The sequence below is a fragment of the Poromitra crassiceps genome (genome assembly GCF_964638095.1).
Source record: "Poromitra crassiceps genome assembly, chromosome: 1".
Lineage (NCBI taxonomy): Eukaryota > Metazoa > Chordata > Actinopteri > Beryciformes > Melamphaidae > Poromitra > Poromitra crassiceps.
Window position 1 is genome coordinate 30,751,145 of NC_139623.1, and position 18,835 is coordinate 30,769,979.

Below are 18,835 nucleotides of genomic sequence, written 5' to 3' on the forward strand. Positions count from 1 at the left end.
AATGTGATGTCATGTCTAGGGCCATATGAAATCTGTTTTATTTTTTCCCCAAAATCAATTTTTTCCATTTAAATTAAAATTAAAATTTAGGGGTTATGGTCAATGGGGTTATGACTTGGACGTCTCGACATGTTTCTCAAAGTGACAACCAATTTGTGAGGTGACGTAAGCGTCTCACGCAAGACTGACCCCCCCATCTCCAAAAACAAACAACTCCAATTGAATTATTTCTCTAGGGCCTATATGAAATAGGTTAGTACAATAATTAGGCCTATTTTTTATTATTATTATTGTTTAACAATTTCAGCCAAAATTTAAAATTCTGCAATACAGTATTCCATGTTTTACAATTGATTCCATTTTTCAAATTCCAAATTCTGTCGACATTTTCTGCATTGCGGAAATCATATGGCCTTACATGTCAAGCTATTTCCAGCACAGCTACAATGGAGAGACAATGATAGTAGAAAGTTTTTCAGCTATATAAAAATGTCAGGTATTGGTTTCTAGACTCATTATTCAGCACCAACAGTCAACAATCATACAGGTATAAATCCATCATAGAACAGGACGATACCCATTTCTCCACTGACAGTAGCCTCAATAGAGCAGAATGTGATGCAGACATACCATGCATCTCTGCAGCTCTGTTGATGGTAGCATGGGAAATACAATGCCCTCTTCGACAGCTGTTTCATTGCCCTCTTGGCTTGGAAAGGAAGGGAAATCTGTGCATTTGTTCAGTTTATGATTATTATGACAAAGACTGTAATACATTATGCATATGATGTCAAAATCAAGGGAAGGCATTTGCCAACACTGTCATTAACGTCTTTCCTGGTCTTGTGTGTGCCAGGCCAAGACGCAACCATGGACATCGGCGGCTTAGAGACGGTGGTGGCAAACTCTGCCTATGTGTCGGCCCGAGGCAGCGTGGACGGAGCTGCAGCATGTGTCGCCATGCGTGACAAGAAGATGCGTGCTAAGCTGAATCTCCCACACATCAGGAATTGTGAGCACATGAAGACAACTGTAGACAAGGCCTTTGAAAGCATGTGTGTCAAACAGCCCATCGGCAAGCGCCTCTTCCAACAGTACCTGGACAGCGATGCCACTCATAAGAATGCTGGACAGCTGTGGAAAGACATGGAAGACTACAACATGGCCCAAGAGAAGGATCGAGTGCAGAAGGCCCAAAAAATAGTCAATAAGTACTATCAGTCATCAGCCGCCAAGACCTTTTGTAGCTTCCTGGACGAGAAGGCAGTCACTCGAGTTAAGCAAGACCACAAGAATGTCCCTGGTGACCTGTTCAAAGAGAGCGAGAAGCAGCTGATCAAACATCTGGAGAGCAAGGCCCTGGCTGGCTTCAAGGATAGCATGTACTTCCTGCGCTATGTTCAGTTCAAATTCCTGGAGAGCCAGCCTGTTAATGAGGAGTGGTTCATGGACTTCAGAGTGCTCGGCAAAGGAGGTTTTGGGGAAGTACATGCTTGTCAGGCTAAGGCAACGGGCAAGATGTATGCCAATAAGAAGCTGAACAAGAAGAGGCTGAAGAAACGCAAAGGCTATGACGTAAGACACTTATTCCCAAAGTGGGGTACTTGCAGTTACGGTGGTACGGCAAAAAATAAATAAATAAAAAATCTGTAGCACCCTCAGGAGGCATAAGGGGTACACAGCAAGATATTGAATTCTTGAGGGGGTACAGGACTTTAAAAAGCTTGGGAACCACTGATGTAACTCACATAAGACATAACCCATCTCCACCTAAAGTTGAAGCCATATTGCCAATCAAATACATCCTAAGTGATCTAAAACTTCTGAAAACCTCATAACATAAATGGCCTCTGGTAGGAAATAGGAAAGAAAAGCTTATGAGAAAAGATTAGGGTTAGTTTAACCACATTGGCTCAATGCAAAGAAGCTTGTGACGCTCTGAAAGAGCTCACAAAGCAGCTCAGAGCTATACACTGAGAAAATTCCCTGGGCTGAAGCCCCCCTGCTTGTAAAAGGCATTACTCGGTAATGGTGATTAACCTTTTGCTTAAATTGTGTTGACTGGTATGAGAGCACAACTGCAACAATACATCACTGTCATTGTTTAGATATATTGTAAAAATCGATGGTAGTCAGGGATCAACATTAACCATCGCCCTATGGCCCGGGGCCACAAAAAGTTACTCTTTGGCCACCAAAATATCCCATGTAGGTGGCCCACTGTAAGGCTTCACCAATGCAACAGTAACGTTAGTTACGCAAACATCCTGATTCTGACAGTTACACTACCGCTGAGCAGACTTGGAGGATGATGCATCCATCTATAGTCACTGAGTCTAGAATCTCATATTGTTACATGGAGGTACAGCTGAACTGACACCGAGTAAGGTGTAGGTGTGTTTGATTTAGGGACTAGGGCAGGCCAATCCCACACACAGGATAGGAGAGGATAGGGAGCAATTGTTGAGGTGGAATCAGGAAAATGCAAAATTTCAATGGAAACTCATAGTATTCAATCACAGACATATTGGTCGCAAACCACATATTACCTTAATCAAATAGCAGAGATTCTCATTAAATGACAACCATGGCCAATAAAAAATTGTGGCATTGTGCCATATTTAATGGCAAAAAAGTCATAGGAATACTATGAATATGTAGTTTTTAATTGACTACATGACCCAAAGTACATACGGTAGTTCACTACTGAAAAAGCTACTGAGATCTAGCTAGTCAACTACTGCACATTGTAATTTAGTTAAACTAGCTGAACTACATGTAGTTAACTATTCCCCAACACTGCAATCTTACTACTTACTCAAGTAGGTTATATTGTACATTTTCAGTTTTGTAGATTTAGTATGTACCTGTAACCCTGCCGTTTGCTAAGAGAAATGGGCTAATCATGTTCTGATGTCTGTTTGTGTTTAGGGAGCAAATGTGGAGAAGGTCATCCTAGCAAAAGTTCACAGCCGCTTCATTGTGTCGCTGGCCTATGCCTTCCAGACCAAGGATGATCTTTGCCTAGTTATGACAATCATGAATGGTGGAGACCTCAGGTACTTTTCCATAAATAGCAATTGCAGCTTTAAACACACACACACACACACACACACACACACACACACACACACACAGCAATTGCAGCTTTAAACACACACACACACACACACACACACACACACACACACACACACACACACACACACAGTATCCATGGAGTATCCATAGACTGACAGCGTCTTAACGTTTGTGCCTTTGTGTGACATGCTACACAGTATAGCTTCTGTAGTTACCAGTGTGAGAATAGTCCTGTCCCACTCCTCTCATCTCCCCTAATCAGCCTAAGGTAGATCAACCTCACAGCTAATAAACAGGCTATTTACAGGCCCTCAGGTGAGGTACGTAATTAAGTCAGAAAATAACCTGAGGAGAGCTGTACAGCAGTTTCTCTTCACTCACAGTCTCTCTTTGAATGCTTCCAAAATACTAACAAAACATCTTCAACCCTCCTCTTCTCCATCACACAATGCCCATTCCCCATCTGGGTCTAGGTTTCACATTTATAATGTGGATGAAAAGAATCCAGGGTTCAATGAGAAGAGGGCATGTTTCTACACTGCCCAGATCATCTGTGGGATGGAGCACCTCCACCAACACAGGATCATCTACAGAGATCTGAAGCCAGAGAATGTACTGCTGGATGATAAAGGTGAGCACATCCCCCCAGAAGTATTGGATGTACCAGCAAGTTTTGACTGGGTGTGACACCACAGCCCATAATCACTATCTCAGACCTACCTCATATACCAGTTGTCTCCAAACGTGTCCTTAGAGAGCCATGTATGCAGGTTTTCATTCCAATCAAATTGAGGATTTCACTGGTTAGTCCCAAGCGTCAACCTTTGGTTGTGAAAAATGGGGCCAAGGCAGAAGTGCCAAAAACAGCAGTTCCTCCAATGGCCACTTGAGGCTGGCTGCAAAAGAGAGTCATCACCATGTTAAAATACCTGCCTTTACAGCAGAAATAAGTGTGACTACTTAGCCATGCATTCCTCCCTATTCATTCAGTTATCGGCTCCGAGTTTCATTCATACTCCTTCCTATCCAATCAGTTATCCAAGCTCTCCCACGCTATCAATAGGCAATGGGTTCAAGCCATCTCCTTCCCTCGTGTTGCCGTTGAACCAATAATCTAAAGGGGTTGAATATTTTAAGGGCTTGTATTTTAGTCTATGGTTTGCTGTCGTTCCCGTGTTCCAGTCGTTTTGCCACCACCAATGTCATGGCTCCAGAATCAATCAATCAATTAATCCAGAGGGATTCCCCATGGGGGGGATTTCTATTCTATGCATTCCTGACACCCTCCCCTCATCATCACTGGAGGAGTGTCATCATGGAGCCATATGCCAAACATTAATCTTGTTTTATTGTATTATTAAAGTTTATTGTGAACTTTCATTCTAGTCTCTCATGATTGAAACATGTGTATAGCCTGGTTCAAAAAAGTTGTTTTGGTCCCTATAGCTAATTTCACCGTTCATAACAACTGTATGGGGGACACATTTTTATATAGCTCACCCGTTTATACAGTTTATGGCTGCAAAGAAGTCAATGCGGAAATTACCCAACTTCTCACTTGATTTATGACCTCAGTAAACGCTTTCCTAATGAGTTTATGGGTTCAATTGCTAGTTTCAAGCCTTCTTCGATGGAGTATGCCATTCATTTTGTAAATTATGGTCCAATTTAGAGTAAAATAGACGATAAAGCGGACTACAGTATGTTTTGGGGCATGATTGACAGGTTGCCTGTCCAGTAATTGCGCAGCTTGCTATATATCACTATATATCACAATAGCAGGTGGCGCAGAATCTCTGTCTGGCTTTAAAAAACAAACAAAAAACACAAGATGGTGACGGTCACGATGTGAAACACGAGACTTCAAAACGGGAGTCCACAAAGCAATGGGTGACGTCACGGTGGCTACATCCTTATTTGTATAAAGTCTCTTCCTCCTCTCTGGTTGAAGTCTCTTCCTCCTCTCTGGTTGAAGTCTCTTCCTCCTCTCTGGTTGAAGTCTCTTCCTCCTCTCTGGTTGAAGTCTCTTCCTCCTCTCTGGTTGAAGTCTCTTCCTCCTCTCTGGTTGAAGTCTCTTCCTCCTCTCTGGTTGAAGTCTCTTCCTCCTCTCTGGTTGAAGTCTCTTCCTCCTCTCTGGTTGAAGTCTCTTCCTCCTCTCTGGCCTGGTGAAGTATCTTCCTCCTCTCTGGTTGAAGTCTCTTCCTCCTCTCTGGCCTGGTGAAGTATCTTCCTCCTCTCTGGTTGAAGTCTCTTCCTCCTCTCTGGCCTGGTGAAGTATCTTCCTCCTCTCTGGTTGAAGTCTCTTCCTCCTCTCTGGCCTGGTGAAGTATCTTCCTCCTCTCTGGTTGAAGTCTCTTCCTCCTCTCTGGCCTGGTGAAGTATCTTCCTCCTCTCTGGTTGAAGTCTCTTCCTCCTCTCTGGCCTGGTGAAGTATCTTCCTCCTCTCTGGTTGAAGTCTCTTCCTCCTCTCTGGCCTGGTGAAGTATCTTCCTCCTCTCTGGTTGAAGTCTCTTCCTCCTCTCTGGCCTGGTGAAGTATCTTCCTCCTCTCTGGTTGAAGTCTCTTCCTCCTCTCTGGCCTGGTGAAGTCTCTTCCTCCTCTCTGGCCTGGTGAAGTCTCTTCCTCCTCTCTGGTTGAAGTCTCTTCCTCCTCTCTGGCCTGGTGAAGTCTCTTCCTCCTCTCTGGTTGAAGTCTCTTCCTCCTCTCTGGTTGAAGTATCTTCCTCCTCTCTGGTTGAAGTCTCTTCCTCCTCTCTGGTTGAAGTCTCTTCCTCCTCTCTGGCCTGGTGAAGTCTCTTCCTCCTCTCTGGCCTGTTGAAATCTCTTCCTCCTCTCTGGTTGAAGTCTCTTCCTCCTCTCTGGCCTGGTGAAGTCTCTTCCTCCTCTCTGGCCTGTTGAAGTCTCTTCCTCCTCTCTGGTTGAAGTCTCTTCCTCCTCTCTGGTTGAAGTCTCTTCCTCCTCTCTGGCCTGTTGAAGTCTCTTCCTCCTCTCTGGTTGAAGTCTCTTCCTCCTCTCTGGTTGAAGTCTCTTCCTCCTCTCTGGCCTGGTGAAGTCTCTTCCTCCTCTCTGGTTGAAGTCTCTTCCTCCTCTCTGGTTGAAGTCTCTTCCTCCTCTCTGGTTGAAGTCTCTTCCTCCTCTCTGGTTGAAGTCTCTTCCTCCTCTCTGGCCTGGTGAAGTCTCTTCCTCCTCTCTGGTTGAAGTCTCTTCCTCCTCTCTGGCCTGGTGAAGTCTCTTCCTCCTCTCTGGCCTGGTGAAGTCTCTTCCTCCTCTCTGGTTGAAGTCTCTTCCTCCTCTCTGGTTGAAGTCTCTTCCTCCTCTCTGGTTGAAGTCTCTTCCTCCTCTCTGGCCTGGTGAAGTCTCTTCCTCCTCTCTGGTTGAAGTCTCTTCCTCCTCTCTGGCCTGGTGAAGTCTCTTCCTCCTCTCTGGCCTGGTGAAGTCTCTTCCTCCTCTCTGGTTGAAGTCTCTTCCTCCTCTCTGGCCTGGTGAAGTCTCTTCCTCCTCTCTGGTTGAAGTCTCTTCCTCCTCTCTGGCCTGGTGAAGTCTCTTCCTCCTCTCTGGTTGAAGTCTCTTCCTCCTCTCTGGTTGAAGTCTCTTCCTCCTCTCTGGTTGAAGTCTCTTCCTCCTCTCTGGTTGAAGTCTCTTCCTCCTCTCTGGTTGAAGTATCTTCCTCCTCTCTGGTTGAAGTCTCTTCCTCCTCTCTGGTTGAAGTGTGCCAGTTAGTGAAGTCAGTTGCTGTATAGTGTTTTGTTTGGAATGAAAACCTCAATGCTACATGGTTTTACTACCTTTACAACAGTAAAGGTGAAGTCCATACAGTATCCAAATGTCACTATGAAATTTGTTGTTTTAACAGGGCTCTGTAATAATCAAACCCTTTTCACTCAGGACATGTCCGCCTCTCAGATTTGGGTCTCGCTGTGGAACTTCCACCAGGAAAAGACAAAACTAGTGGATATGCAGGAACTCCAGGTAACGAGAGGATTTTGGACATTGAACAGCATTGTAGAACACATTTGTATGATCATTCTTTATGAAACGCTGTGTCTATGTATATAGGCTTCATGGCTCCAGAGCTGATTGAGAAAAAGGACTATGACTATACAGTGGACTATTGGACGCTGGGAATCACCCTGTATGAGATGGTCGCAGCCAAAGGGCCCTTTAGAGTTCGAGGAGAGAAGGTACAAAATAAATGTAGAGCAGACATCAATTCATTTAATTTTATCTGGAAACATATGGTCAGTGCACCTGCTCACTCTTGTCCAGTGACAAATCTTCAAGTTCCATGCTCTTGTCATTTACAAAAGGTTGTCTTTCATTCAGGTTGAGCATTCGGAGGTGAATCGCAGAATCAGGAAGGATCCAGTTTCATATCCACCCACCTTCAGCAAAGACTGCAAGGACTTCTGTGACGTCCTGTTGGAGAAGGACCCAGCGAAACGCCTTGGGTTCAAAAACAACGAGTGTGCTGAGCTTAAGATACAGCCGTTCTTCAAGGAGCTTAACTGGGGCCGTCTGGAAGCAGGTGGGTGACGTCTACACTATCATCAACACGCTGAAATGCATTCATTGCAACACACTGCAAAAAATCGTAAACTAAGCAGTAATGTGCCTCGGGTAAGTATGATTACTCTTCATACACTGTAATTATACCGAGTAGATACTGTAAAAGGTCAAAGAATGAATTTCAAGTTTTAAGAGAATCAAGAGATTGGCGTCTGGGTAGTGCAGAGGTAGATTGCCTACCCACACGAGGGTCGCAGGTTCGAGCCCCCGTGTTAGCTCCGGCTTGGTCGGGCGTGAATACCAGCAGAATTGGCCGTGTCTGCGGGTGGGAAGCTGGATTAAGAGTATGTGTCCTGGTCGCTGCAGTATAGTGCCTCCTCTGGTTGGTCGGGGCATCTGTTTGGGGGGGAGGGGAACTGGGGGAATAGCGTGATCATCCCATGTGCTACGTCTTGCCGGTGAAACACCTCACTGTCAGGTGGAAAGAAGCAGCTGGCAACTGCACATGTATCAGGGGAAGCATGTGCTAGTCTACAGCTCTCCCCAGATTGGCAGAGGGAGTGGAGCAACGACCGGCACAGCAGGGGGAATTGGGCAAGTACAATTAAGCCATTTTCACACATGCGCTTTATACTGGGAAATGACCAGAAAGCGGTGTAATGCCTTCATGTGTGAAAGTTGTTTTCCGGTATAAGCGCGACCCCGTCATCGCAGACATTTCACCAATTTGGAGTTTGTCATAAGAGCGGTATGTCTGCTTCATGTGTGGGCGTGCCGATTTCCCCCCCTCCCCTCTCTGCTCACTCTCTGGCCAGTCCTTCAGTCCTCCGCAGCAGCCCGACACACAAGACAGACAGCGAAAATGGCAGCGGCTTGTTCTGAGAGTCTGAAGCCGCCCAACGCTTGTAGAGAAAGCAAATGCACGAAGCGAAATGTGGAAGTATTTTGCTTACGTTGCTGACAGCAAAGGCAAGCCCCTGGACACATCAAACGAAGCCAGTCTGTAAAAAGTGCTTCAACGCGACGCAGGTGAACCAGGAAGAACCAGGCTATTTCTCTCCGACAGGGATCCCAACTTCTTCAAAGATTTCAGTTCAAAGACTGGTTAGCGAATGTGAAGGATACAACATACAGTACATGCCCTCTTAAGTCAAACGAGTGTGATTTATTGTTTGACAAGCAAACTTATTTCACCATCGGAGTTTTGCCAACCCCCAAAATAAGGACGATTCCCCATCCAAGTGCACACGTCACTCCCCACCCGCTCTGCAGTGCCCCCCCGACCCCCCTCAAATACAGGTATTTTCGCTGCTGCTTTTCCACATGTGATCCCTCAGGTGTGAAGGGAAATTCCGGGAAATAGCCAGTCTTGATTTACAGGTAATTTCCCTGTCTGTATGTGTGAAAATAGCTTTAGAGAGAAAACGGGGGTGAAATCAGGCGAGAAAACTTCAAGAGATGGCACAAAAGAGGGTGGAGCCCAGTAAAGAAAAAAGGTGGATGCAATATGCTGTACTCTGACACTGTTCATGTCCTCTGTGTTTTATCAACAGGCCTGATGCCTCCACCGTTTGTCCCTAGTGCTACGATGGTCTATGCCAAAGACATTGACGACGTGGGCGCCTTCAGCACAATTAAGGGTGTGATGATAGATGGCAAGGACACCCAGTTCTTCACAGAATTTTCTACTGGCAATGTCCCAATCCCCTGGCAGGAGGAGATGATTGAGACGGGTGTGTTTGGAGAGCTGAATATCTGGGGGCCACAAGGCAAGCTGCCCAATGATCTTGACCCAAACTATGTAGAGGCCAAGGGTGGAGGATGTGTGATCCTTTGAGTCAGAACACCAGATGGCAATAGAGGAGAGGGATGGTGAACAGTGAGGATACATGTGTTGATTATGTATCGGTGTAGGTAGCCTGCCCTATACCAATCGCTGTCTAAATTTCAGTTAAAGAGAACCTATTCAAGTTAAACAGATTTAGATTTGTAACATGCTACTAATTTGGTGCCACTTTTAATCTGTACAATTAATCGATAATTTATTGTAATAAATGAATTTTATGTATGTATTTATATAATGATACAATGTACAGTATAGGCTATTATGTACATTATTTTATGTATATTATGTACCCATGTTGTAACAAGGTTTAGCATTTTCTTTGTTGTCATACAAATGCTACTGTAAAAGTAGCAGCAGTACATAATGTCAAATAACTTGATAAACATGTAACAAAAAATGTAAATAGACAATTACAAAATAACCATTGCAGTAACCTTACATGTGACTGACTATTCTTGTTTAGTAAATTCAGAGAAAACTGTAAAATAAAATATTTTCTTTTCAATAGGAAGCACATGCAATATTTATATAATGTAAAGTATTTTGACCAGAGAAAGTTTGATGTATGATAATGTAATGTAATTACTTTTATTTTCTTTATTTTCTTTCAAATACTTACTAATTGTATTACAATAGTGTTCTAGTTCATATTACTGCAAATAAACTATATAGTTAAAAAGAGTTGAAAGCAATCAATAAAAGTGTGCAAAGCACAAACGTACTGTATACTTAAATGTTTAACAACATAGTATTACTGAAAAGACGACCAAAATGGGTCTGTGCTCATTTCTCCTAGATTGCCTATACCACGCCACCCACACAGCCACAGACCCCCCCCCCCCCCCCCCCCCCCCACACACACACACACAGACTTGACATAGCGCCACCTACTGGCAAACACAAATCGCAGTTTATCTCGAGAACCGTTCGTCCGATCATCTTCAAACTTGGGGAGTGCGTTTAGGGGGGCCTGATGGGAGTGCACTGCATTCAGCATAGCAGTGGTTCCCCAACGGTTAGAGAAGCAAGCTTGTGACCGGAAGGTCATCGGTTCAATCCCCGAAATCTAGGTGGGGAAAGTGAAAAGGCAGCGCTTGCACCTCCCTTATTACAGCCACTGAGGTGCCCGTGAGCAAGGCCCTTAACCCCAACTGCTCCAGTGGAGCTGATCAGTGGCCAGCAGATCTGACTGTGGTTGTACTGGTCAGCTTCCAGGTATGAATGTGTGTGTGAATGTGAACGGGGCACTTCTGAAAAAGAGAGCATTGCTCTCAGTGAGACTTCCCCTGTATAAACAAAGGTAAAAAATAATAATAATAGCGCCAACTACTGGCAAACTTAAAAGGTGTTTATCTTGAGAACCGTTCGTCTGATCGTATTCAAACTTGCGGAGTGCGCTTAGGGGGACCTGACGGAGTTCACTGGCGAATTTCGTGCTATTCAGCATAGTGCAACCTACTGGCAAACACAAAAAGTGGTTTATCTCAAGAACCATTCATCGGATTGACTTCAACCTCGGGGAGTGCACTTAGGGGAACCTGACGGAGTTCAGTGCCCAATTTCGTGCAATTTGGAATAGCGCCACCTACAGATACCTTACACACACAACGCAATACTGGGCCAATGTCCCAGCAAAATTATCTAGTTACTATACTTAGTTACTATATTTATAATCAAAGAAGGGCACAAGAAATTCTGATTTCAAAGTGATCTGCAGTCTGTTTGATGTACGTACAAAGTGACTAGTACCAGAAATTAAATTTCAGAATTTATGCTTAGAGTATTTAAAATTAACCATTCTTGTGATCTACTTCCATAGTCCATACCTACTGGATATGAGAACAAGTAGAGATGTGAAGTACAGGGCTTTCTTAAAAAGTAAAGCCTTATAAATAAATATAACGTACTGCATGCATTTCTGTTCTCCTTCTTAGAGATGGCCGGAGTTGATGTAAGTCTGGTGAGTCTCAAATGTATCTCCTGTAATAAAATACTATGGGCCCTATCTTCCCCCTGGTCTTAAAATAGTGTTTAAGGCCAGGTGCAGCGCAAATTGTGGGCATGGTGAAGCGCAGTCCATATTTTCCCCTCGCCGCTAAACCCATCTGTTAACCACTTAACCACGCCTTTTAAGCGTATAATTATTCACAACCTGCTCATTGGAGAACTGCATCAAACGAATCACAATCTTCCCTTTCATGCTCCAATTCCACGGAGCGATCCAGTCCGGTCAGAAAAGCCCGACCAAAGCGCTCTGAGCTCCCCCCCTCCCTCTTTCATCCCCGTCTGTCTCCATATATATTATTCCATATTATTATGCTCCTCAAACATATCTCACTGCAGTTTAAATACAGCAATCATGTAAATACGCTACAATATAGCAAGATCAAAGTGAAAAGAATGTTCTAAACGCATCGGCTAGAAAAATATAGCCTATCCCTGGATGTCATGATGAGATTAGATTGGTGAAAGTTTGGGCAGAATGATATTATTTTCTCTCGCTACCTTTTCTTCTCCCCCACTGCACAAGTAGGATGATGCAACAGCCTCTGAATGACAGGGGCTCAAAATTACGGTATAACAACTTTTTTTCCATCGGTCTTTGTGCCTGCCTAGTGTCTACATAGGCTATAAATTAGCCTTTTCCCCAAAATAGTGATGGTTCTGTCATTCGGTGGTGTAGCCTACATTCCAGATCTGATGCTTGCAGTGCGTTAGGGGCAGAAATTGACACGCGAGAGAGAGGGAGAGAGGGAGTGAGAGAGAGAGAGGGGGAAGAGAGAGTGAGTGCATCCCCGGGGCCGGCGTGCTGAATCTGCATCTCTCCTGCATCTCCGCTGTATAATTACGCACGCAGTACCCACCAATTTAGTCCGTCATTTTCCCCTTTGCGCACATAAAGAAACATGCTTCCGTCACTGTCTGCTTGATGGCGAGAGAGACTTCAGCTGTATGCTACTCGTGACAAAACCAGACATCGAATTTCCAACAGTTTGCAGTATAGGCCTAGGTTACTGGCTATATCCCCAGCGCTAAGTGCTAAATTAACGCCAGGGAGAAAGATAGCGTTAGGCCGGTATTTAAGGCTGAAACGCCCATTCTGGCCTATTCTGGCACTGCGCCACGCCTCTTTGGCGTAAAGTGCATTTCGGGGCCTAAAAACATGATGCCATCTTCCCGAGTCAGGCGCAAAGCGTGTTTTTTTTGCGTTTAACACCAGTTTAGCGCGTAAGGCCAGGGGGGAAGATAGGGCCCTATAGGTCTAAATTGCATCCAATGGCTTCAAAGTGGAAGGGACAGCCCTAAAAAATAAAATGTCTCCATATCAATTACAGGTTTGCCTGTGTATTGTAGAATACCCCCCTCTACTTCTGAAGCACACTTTGTTTCAATACAAAACAAATTTTCATCCCGTTTTTTAGATGTTGCCCATTGTTCTTGAATGATAATCTAGCCATATTCTAAAGGAGTCATATGATTGTACACCTTCCATGCCAACATTAGGCTGTGAAAAAGAGGGAGATTTTCTGGGGTATCGGTGAATGATGTACCCTCACCGCCAACGGCATTGTAGACTATATCAAGATTAGCAGTAGTAGTGAGAGTCCTAATAAATTACATATCTGGTATCTGGAGACCACAAAAGGCAGACTGTAATAGCAGGAGTCTGGCTTGAAGTGGAGCCCATGGCATACAAGATGCCAACAGCATAAAATGAACATCACAATATATAGTATATAGGGTAAAATGGTAATATGAGTGTACCAAGGATAGATCCTTGAGGAATGCTCTTACTTAAGCTTGACATCAGAAACTAGAACGACCGCACCGCAGATTTATGCCTCCGCCATTAGTTCATTCTTGAGTCCAAATCGCCATTTGAGGCAAATTGGAAGAAATTTTGTCAAGGCGTTCCTGAGATGTTGTGTTACAGAGCTTGGAAATTGGGTGTGTGAGGTCACAGTGACCTTGAACTTTGACGTTTAACCATCAAAATCCAATCAGTTCATGCTTGATTGAGTCCAAGGCGACGTTTGAGGCAAATTTGATGAAATTCCGTCAAGGCATTCTTGAGATATCGCGTTAACAAGCTTGAAAATGGCGTTCGAGAGGTCACAGTGACCTTGACCTTTGACCACCAAAATCTAATCAGATCACCCTTGAGTCTAAGTGGATGTTTAAGGCAAATTTGACGAAATTCCGTCAAGGCGTTCCTCAGATATCGCGTTAACGAACATCGGACGGACGGACGGACGGACGGACATACGTACGGACGGTCGTACGGACGGACAACCCGGATCCATAAAAACAGCTTGAGTTTTTCCAGAAAAGCATAGAACCAGTAGGAAAAATCATCCAAACTAATGAAGTGCAACTTATTTGCTAAAATATTGAGTCAACGGTAAATAGCTTGGACAAGATCATGAAAAGGACAGCACAATGTTGTCTATTTATTTGTCACTTTAACAATATCCTTCATCACAAGGCTAGGTACTGCCTGGTCTAAACATTGATTGCGGTGGGTATGGAGATACATTAACTTCTAAAAGGGCAAGTAGTGTATAAATAAACCAAAGATTCTAAAATGTATGTAATAACTGTGTAATGTAAAAAATACATAAATAATAAAATAAAAAGATCTGTTACCCATTCACAGATTAGGCAAGTATTGACTACTGTATTCTGACAGCGAACTGTGCTTATCGCTGAGCACACTAAGCAATACAATTGGCTTGTTCAGAACAATCACTTTATTTTGGCAAGGCAAGAAACACAATGGCCTCTATCTTCCGACAGGTGCTATCCCTAAATAGCGCTTTGCGGACTGTTTGCGCATGCCTTAAGGCACGGAAGATAGCGTTCCGCCTTGCGCCGTCCGCCAGGTGTTCTGCCGAGTTTTGCTCCCCCGCCGAGCAGCAAAAAAAAACATCCACACCTCACGGTTAATGATTTATACAGAAATGTAACTGTTTCAAAGTGATATAATTGTCTGGTAGACGTGACCTCCCTGATTTCTAAGTTAAAACAGCCCCGAAATATGTTGGGGATGCAATTCTCGGCGGGCATGCGGAAACGTTCACGGCACCTGTCGCAAGCGCAAATTAGAGCCGTGCCAATTCTGCCAAAAATCATCTGTGCCCCAAAATGCCTGCGCAAACGGGATTTGGGCGATCTTAACTACCAGAATTATTCACAGGCGTGGCCAGGCAAGGCTGGGCATTACGTCAATCAAAACCAATCAGATTCCCGTCTCGCAATGGTTGTTTGTGCGAGGTTGCCTCGCTGAGGCATGCAATATGCTGTAATTCTCTCCATGCGTAATAGAGTGTACTCACTCGTGCGAGGACAGAGGGAGCTTATTGACAGATTGTCTGTGATGCCAATGACCCTTCGGGTTATGAAGGTAAATAGCCTATGTCCATTGTTCCACAAGTTTTCTCAATTAATTTCCCTCTTTGCGATGTGATAAAAGTTTCTCAGTGAGTTATAGTTGATTGCCTCACTGAATTATCTGCTAATACCCAATTGTAGCAGCATAATTTGATGTCTTGGCATGGCAAGGCTGTGCTTAATGACATATCCAAAAGGAATTCAACTTTCCACTCCGCAAATACCTCTCTGCACTGGGAGCGCAGCCGTAATCTCCGTGCAGAGCGGCCAGCGCAGAGAGGTATTTGCGCGTAAGAGGTCATTTTTAAAGCTCTTAGCGCAAAGTAATTGCGCGCTGCTGACGATAGGGTAACGCCATCTATCCCATATTTTAGCGCTGAAACGCCTGCTTTGGCATTGGGCAGCCAATGCCCAGTACAATTATCACAGGCATGCGCTTGTGTCCACCCCCAATTTGCATTGCGCACGGCGTTAAACGAGCGCAAACGCTAAATTAGCGCTTTTGGGAAGATAGAGGCCATTATGTTGCAACGGGGGATGGTGGACAGCCTCACTAACACAATGCAGTTTGTCCCACCACAAGCCAGAAAGCATGTTAGTGGGTTAGAAAGTGGCCCTGAAAAAACACCAAGCCATACAGCCAGAGAGAAGAAAAACACCAAGACAATGTTGCAAAACCAAAAATGGTATTTCTGTTAAGTCCTGTAGTGTTCTTGATGGAGGGTATCACAAAATATGGCATATCAGCTTCTACTATCAGATGTTTTATACTATTGTCTCATTGTTTGTACAGTAAAGCTCTTTATTACTATATGATTTAAAGAGTGCTGTACAAATAAAGTTTATTAAATTATTATTACTATAGAGCAGCAAGAGGGTTATCGTGAGTGCTCTTCAATGAGCATTCACAAAGTTTTGAACATGTGAATTGCTCATCATAATTTAGAAAAAAATGACTAAACCAAGGCACATTTCAGATCTAACTTTAAAAGATAATCCTGAAAGCAATGCAGCAATAAACGTGAATGACTTTTGGGTTGTATTTAATGAATCCTCTTAGGTTTATGCCTCACTGGCCAGAACAGAAGTAGGCTATATTTAAGAATGGGCATTTCACTCCAAGTCTTATCCTCAATACCCCTCAGTGGTATTCCCCCCTCAAAGGTGCTCCTAACACTGATTTTATTGAAGGTAACATAGGCCTACTACATTGAAAATGGTTGCTGTGGATATTTTGCAGTCAGTATATCAATCCATCACAATCCTTATCTTTACCTGTGACTATGAAACTTAGAGACCTCAGACTTTATCCTTATGAAGTGAAACCAATGAAAAACAAATTTAGAAAGTAAAAGCTTGCATAATTTCTCTGTATTTTTGTTCGTTGGGAACTTCAGAACCACAGCCAATGCTGGGCTTGTGTATTCTTATGTCTACACATTCAAATCCAATCAATCCCAGTTATGATAATAAACCAAGTCTTGGTAGAGTTAGCAAGTATTAGAAATAAATTGTTGTTCAAAAACCATCCTCTATTGCCAAGTTATACTATTCCTTTTGGCCAGATTATGTGTTGCACCCAAAAACCAAAATCTAACACAGAAAATCAATCTAAACAAAGCTCGAGTTAGAGGGAGTAGAAGAAGAAATAGGAATCCATACAATAGTAAAACTTCATATGTTGATCTGGTAATAATTATTAGAATCCCTGATTTGAGTGCTTGTGTGTGTGTGTGTGTGTGTGTGTGTGTGTGTGTGTGTGTGTGTGTGTGTGTGTGTGTGTGTGTGTGTGTGTGTGTGTGTGTGTGTGTGTGTGTGTGTGTGTGTGTGCGTGCGCACGTGTGTGTGTGTGTGTGTGTGTGTGTGTGTGTGTGAGAGAGAGAGCTGTAACCTTGACTATCTATCATGTTGATTGATAAGACAAACTATTGAAGCAGTGACTGCACCGAAACTACATTACATAGAGTACACAATCCCTGACTGTTCAAGATAATACAAACTTCACGTTGACAAATAATATCTTTTACTAAAAGCACATTATTGAACCTAGCTCTAACCACACTTGAATTATAAGCAAAAGTAAGCTAAGCATAGAGGTCTGGACAAAGCTTTACAGGGTTATATAAGTCAAGTCATCTTAATGGACAAGTGCATTAATACATTGATAAATAAGAACTGAATATAAAAACAGCAGTTAATACATTTGTTTTAAGAAGTGATCTAAAAGAGACTAATGAAGGGGCTAGCCTGTTCCATAGGAGCCCTAATGGCAACTACCTCATCACCCTCAGTTTTCAGCCTAGACATCAGAACAGTGAGGAGGGTCTGGTTCAAGGATCTCAGGCTGTCGACTGGGGCATAGGGCATTAAAAGATCAGCCATAAGTGATCAGTGGACAGACCCATACATACCTGGGTCTGCCTTAAAAGTCATCAGTAAAATGTTTTAATCAATCGTGAATTTTACAGGCAGCCAGTGCAGAGAGACTAATACATAAGTAATGTGTTCTCTTTTCGTGGCTTTCGTAAGAATGCGAGCTACAGCGTGGACATTGCAGTAATCTAGTCAACTTGAGACAAAGCCATGTACTGAATGGGCCTCATGCAAGAACATTTTTGTATTCTTATCTTAAAATTGTCTTACTTTTTTTCGTGAGGTGGACTCTTACGAGTGTGCCACTGCCACATCAGATTCACCAAATGCTCATATCTTCAGAAAAGTCCAGCCCAGGCACAGACTGCATAATCGGGCACGTCGGGCAAATGCCCGGTGGCCTGGCCTGGCCTGGGATTTTTTTTTTTTTTTCTTTTTTTTTGGTGCCCGCAGTCAGGCCACTCACTGAACAGCAGGCTAGGCGCCACCTACTGGTTTACTAGTGGTTTTATTACTTTATTCAGGGTTAAAGTGGTTGCATCTCATTGTAAAATTGGACTCGGCCCAAATTGGGCTTCAAACGGCCCAAATCTGGCTTCAAACGGCCCAAATTGGGCTTCAAATGGCCCAAATTTTTCGCCACCGCCCTTCGGACGCCGGCACGCGCGTCGGCCCGTATCGGCCTGGCCTGCTTGGTATCTAATGCCGGCCTGAATTATGATCCCAGTCTGCCCCTGGTCCAGCCCATAATGTATCTCAGGAAGCTTTATTCATAAAACTGACAGGAAGACTAAAGCTCAATTTATGCTTTGTCTGCCGACACTTTTGAAACGGTCACCGACAGAAATGAGGATTTGAGTCGACACTTTCAAGTGTCGACGAGCAGTGTCTGCTACCTGATGAAATGTCTAGTGTCGCTGACTACATCACGATGTGTCGCGCAAGTCTGATTGGCTATATAGACGGCACGCGCTTGACTTCCTTGTTTTGGTTGGGGTCCACCTGCTACTTTTCGCTCGATTGAAATGAATGAACATGTCCCCGCTATTTTTATCAGCCTGTCCTTGATGTATGACTTCGTGAAAATCACAAAGAACATAGTGACCAATTTCCCAGAGAGAGAGGAGGTGAGTTGTGTGGTTGTGTGCTGTTTATATGCGGCTGCAGCCAAGTACGTTACATCTTGCCTCCGAGGTGGTTTCACTGTGCATTCCATTCCCTCTCTTCTCTTGGCTGTCTGCACTGATAGCGTTCGAGTGTCATGTGACCGCTGAACCGAGGTGAACGTCCTCTGAAGTATAAATGCAACACCATGAGCGACACTTTCTTTTTCGTCTGCGACCATGTGCTGAGCGACACTTTATAATAAGTATAAATTAAGCTTAAGGAGAAGTTTACCAGCTCTGAGACTGAAGTCCTACTATGAGAAAATAAGTCAACCAAAGCATATAAATAATATTTAATATAATTCAATAGTGGAATCAAAGGCCATGGAAAAATTACTCTGTGCATTCCCTTGCATTATACCATGGTCTGGTTTAATACTCAATTCTGATTGGCTGCAGGGTGTCCATTATTTTGTGATAATGTACATCTAGCTAAGTAGTTACAGGCAAATGGTCTGTTCACCATTCATATC

General features: G+C 43.8%; 1 protein-coding gene across 1 annotated transcript; it reads left to right on the forward strand.

Moving 5' to 3' along the window:
* Positions 1–870: 870 nt before the first annotated feature.
* grk1b (G protein-coupled receptor kinase 1 b) lies at positions 871–9,423 on the forward strand (the record flags this gene model as incomplete). Its single annotated transcript, XM_083648617.1, has 7 exons — positions 871–1,575; positions 2,932–3,059; positions 3,555–3,712; positions 6,966–7,049; positions 7,137–7,261; positions 7,404–7,605; positions 9,140–9,423. 7 exons carry the CDS (start codon positions 871–873, stop codon positions 9,421–9,423), a joined length of 1,686 nt encoding a protein of 561 aa, XP_083504743.1.
* Between the last annotated feature and the right edge of the window lie 9,412 nt (positions 9,424–18,835).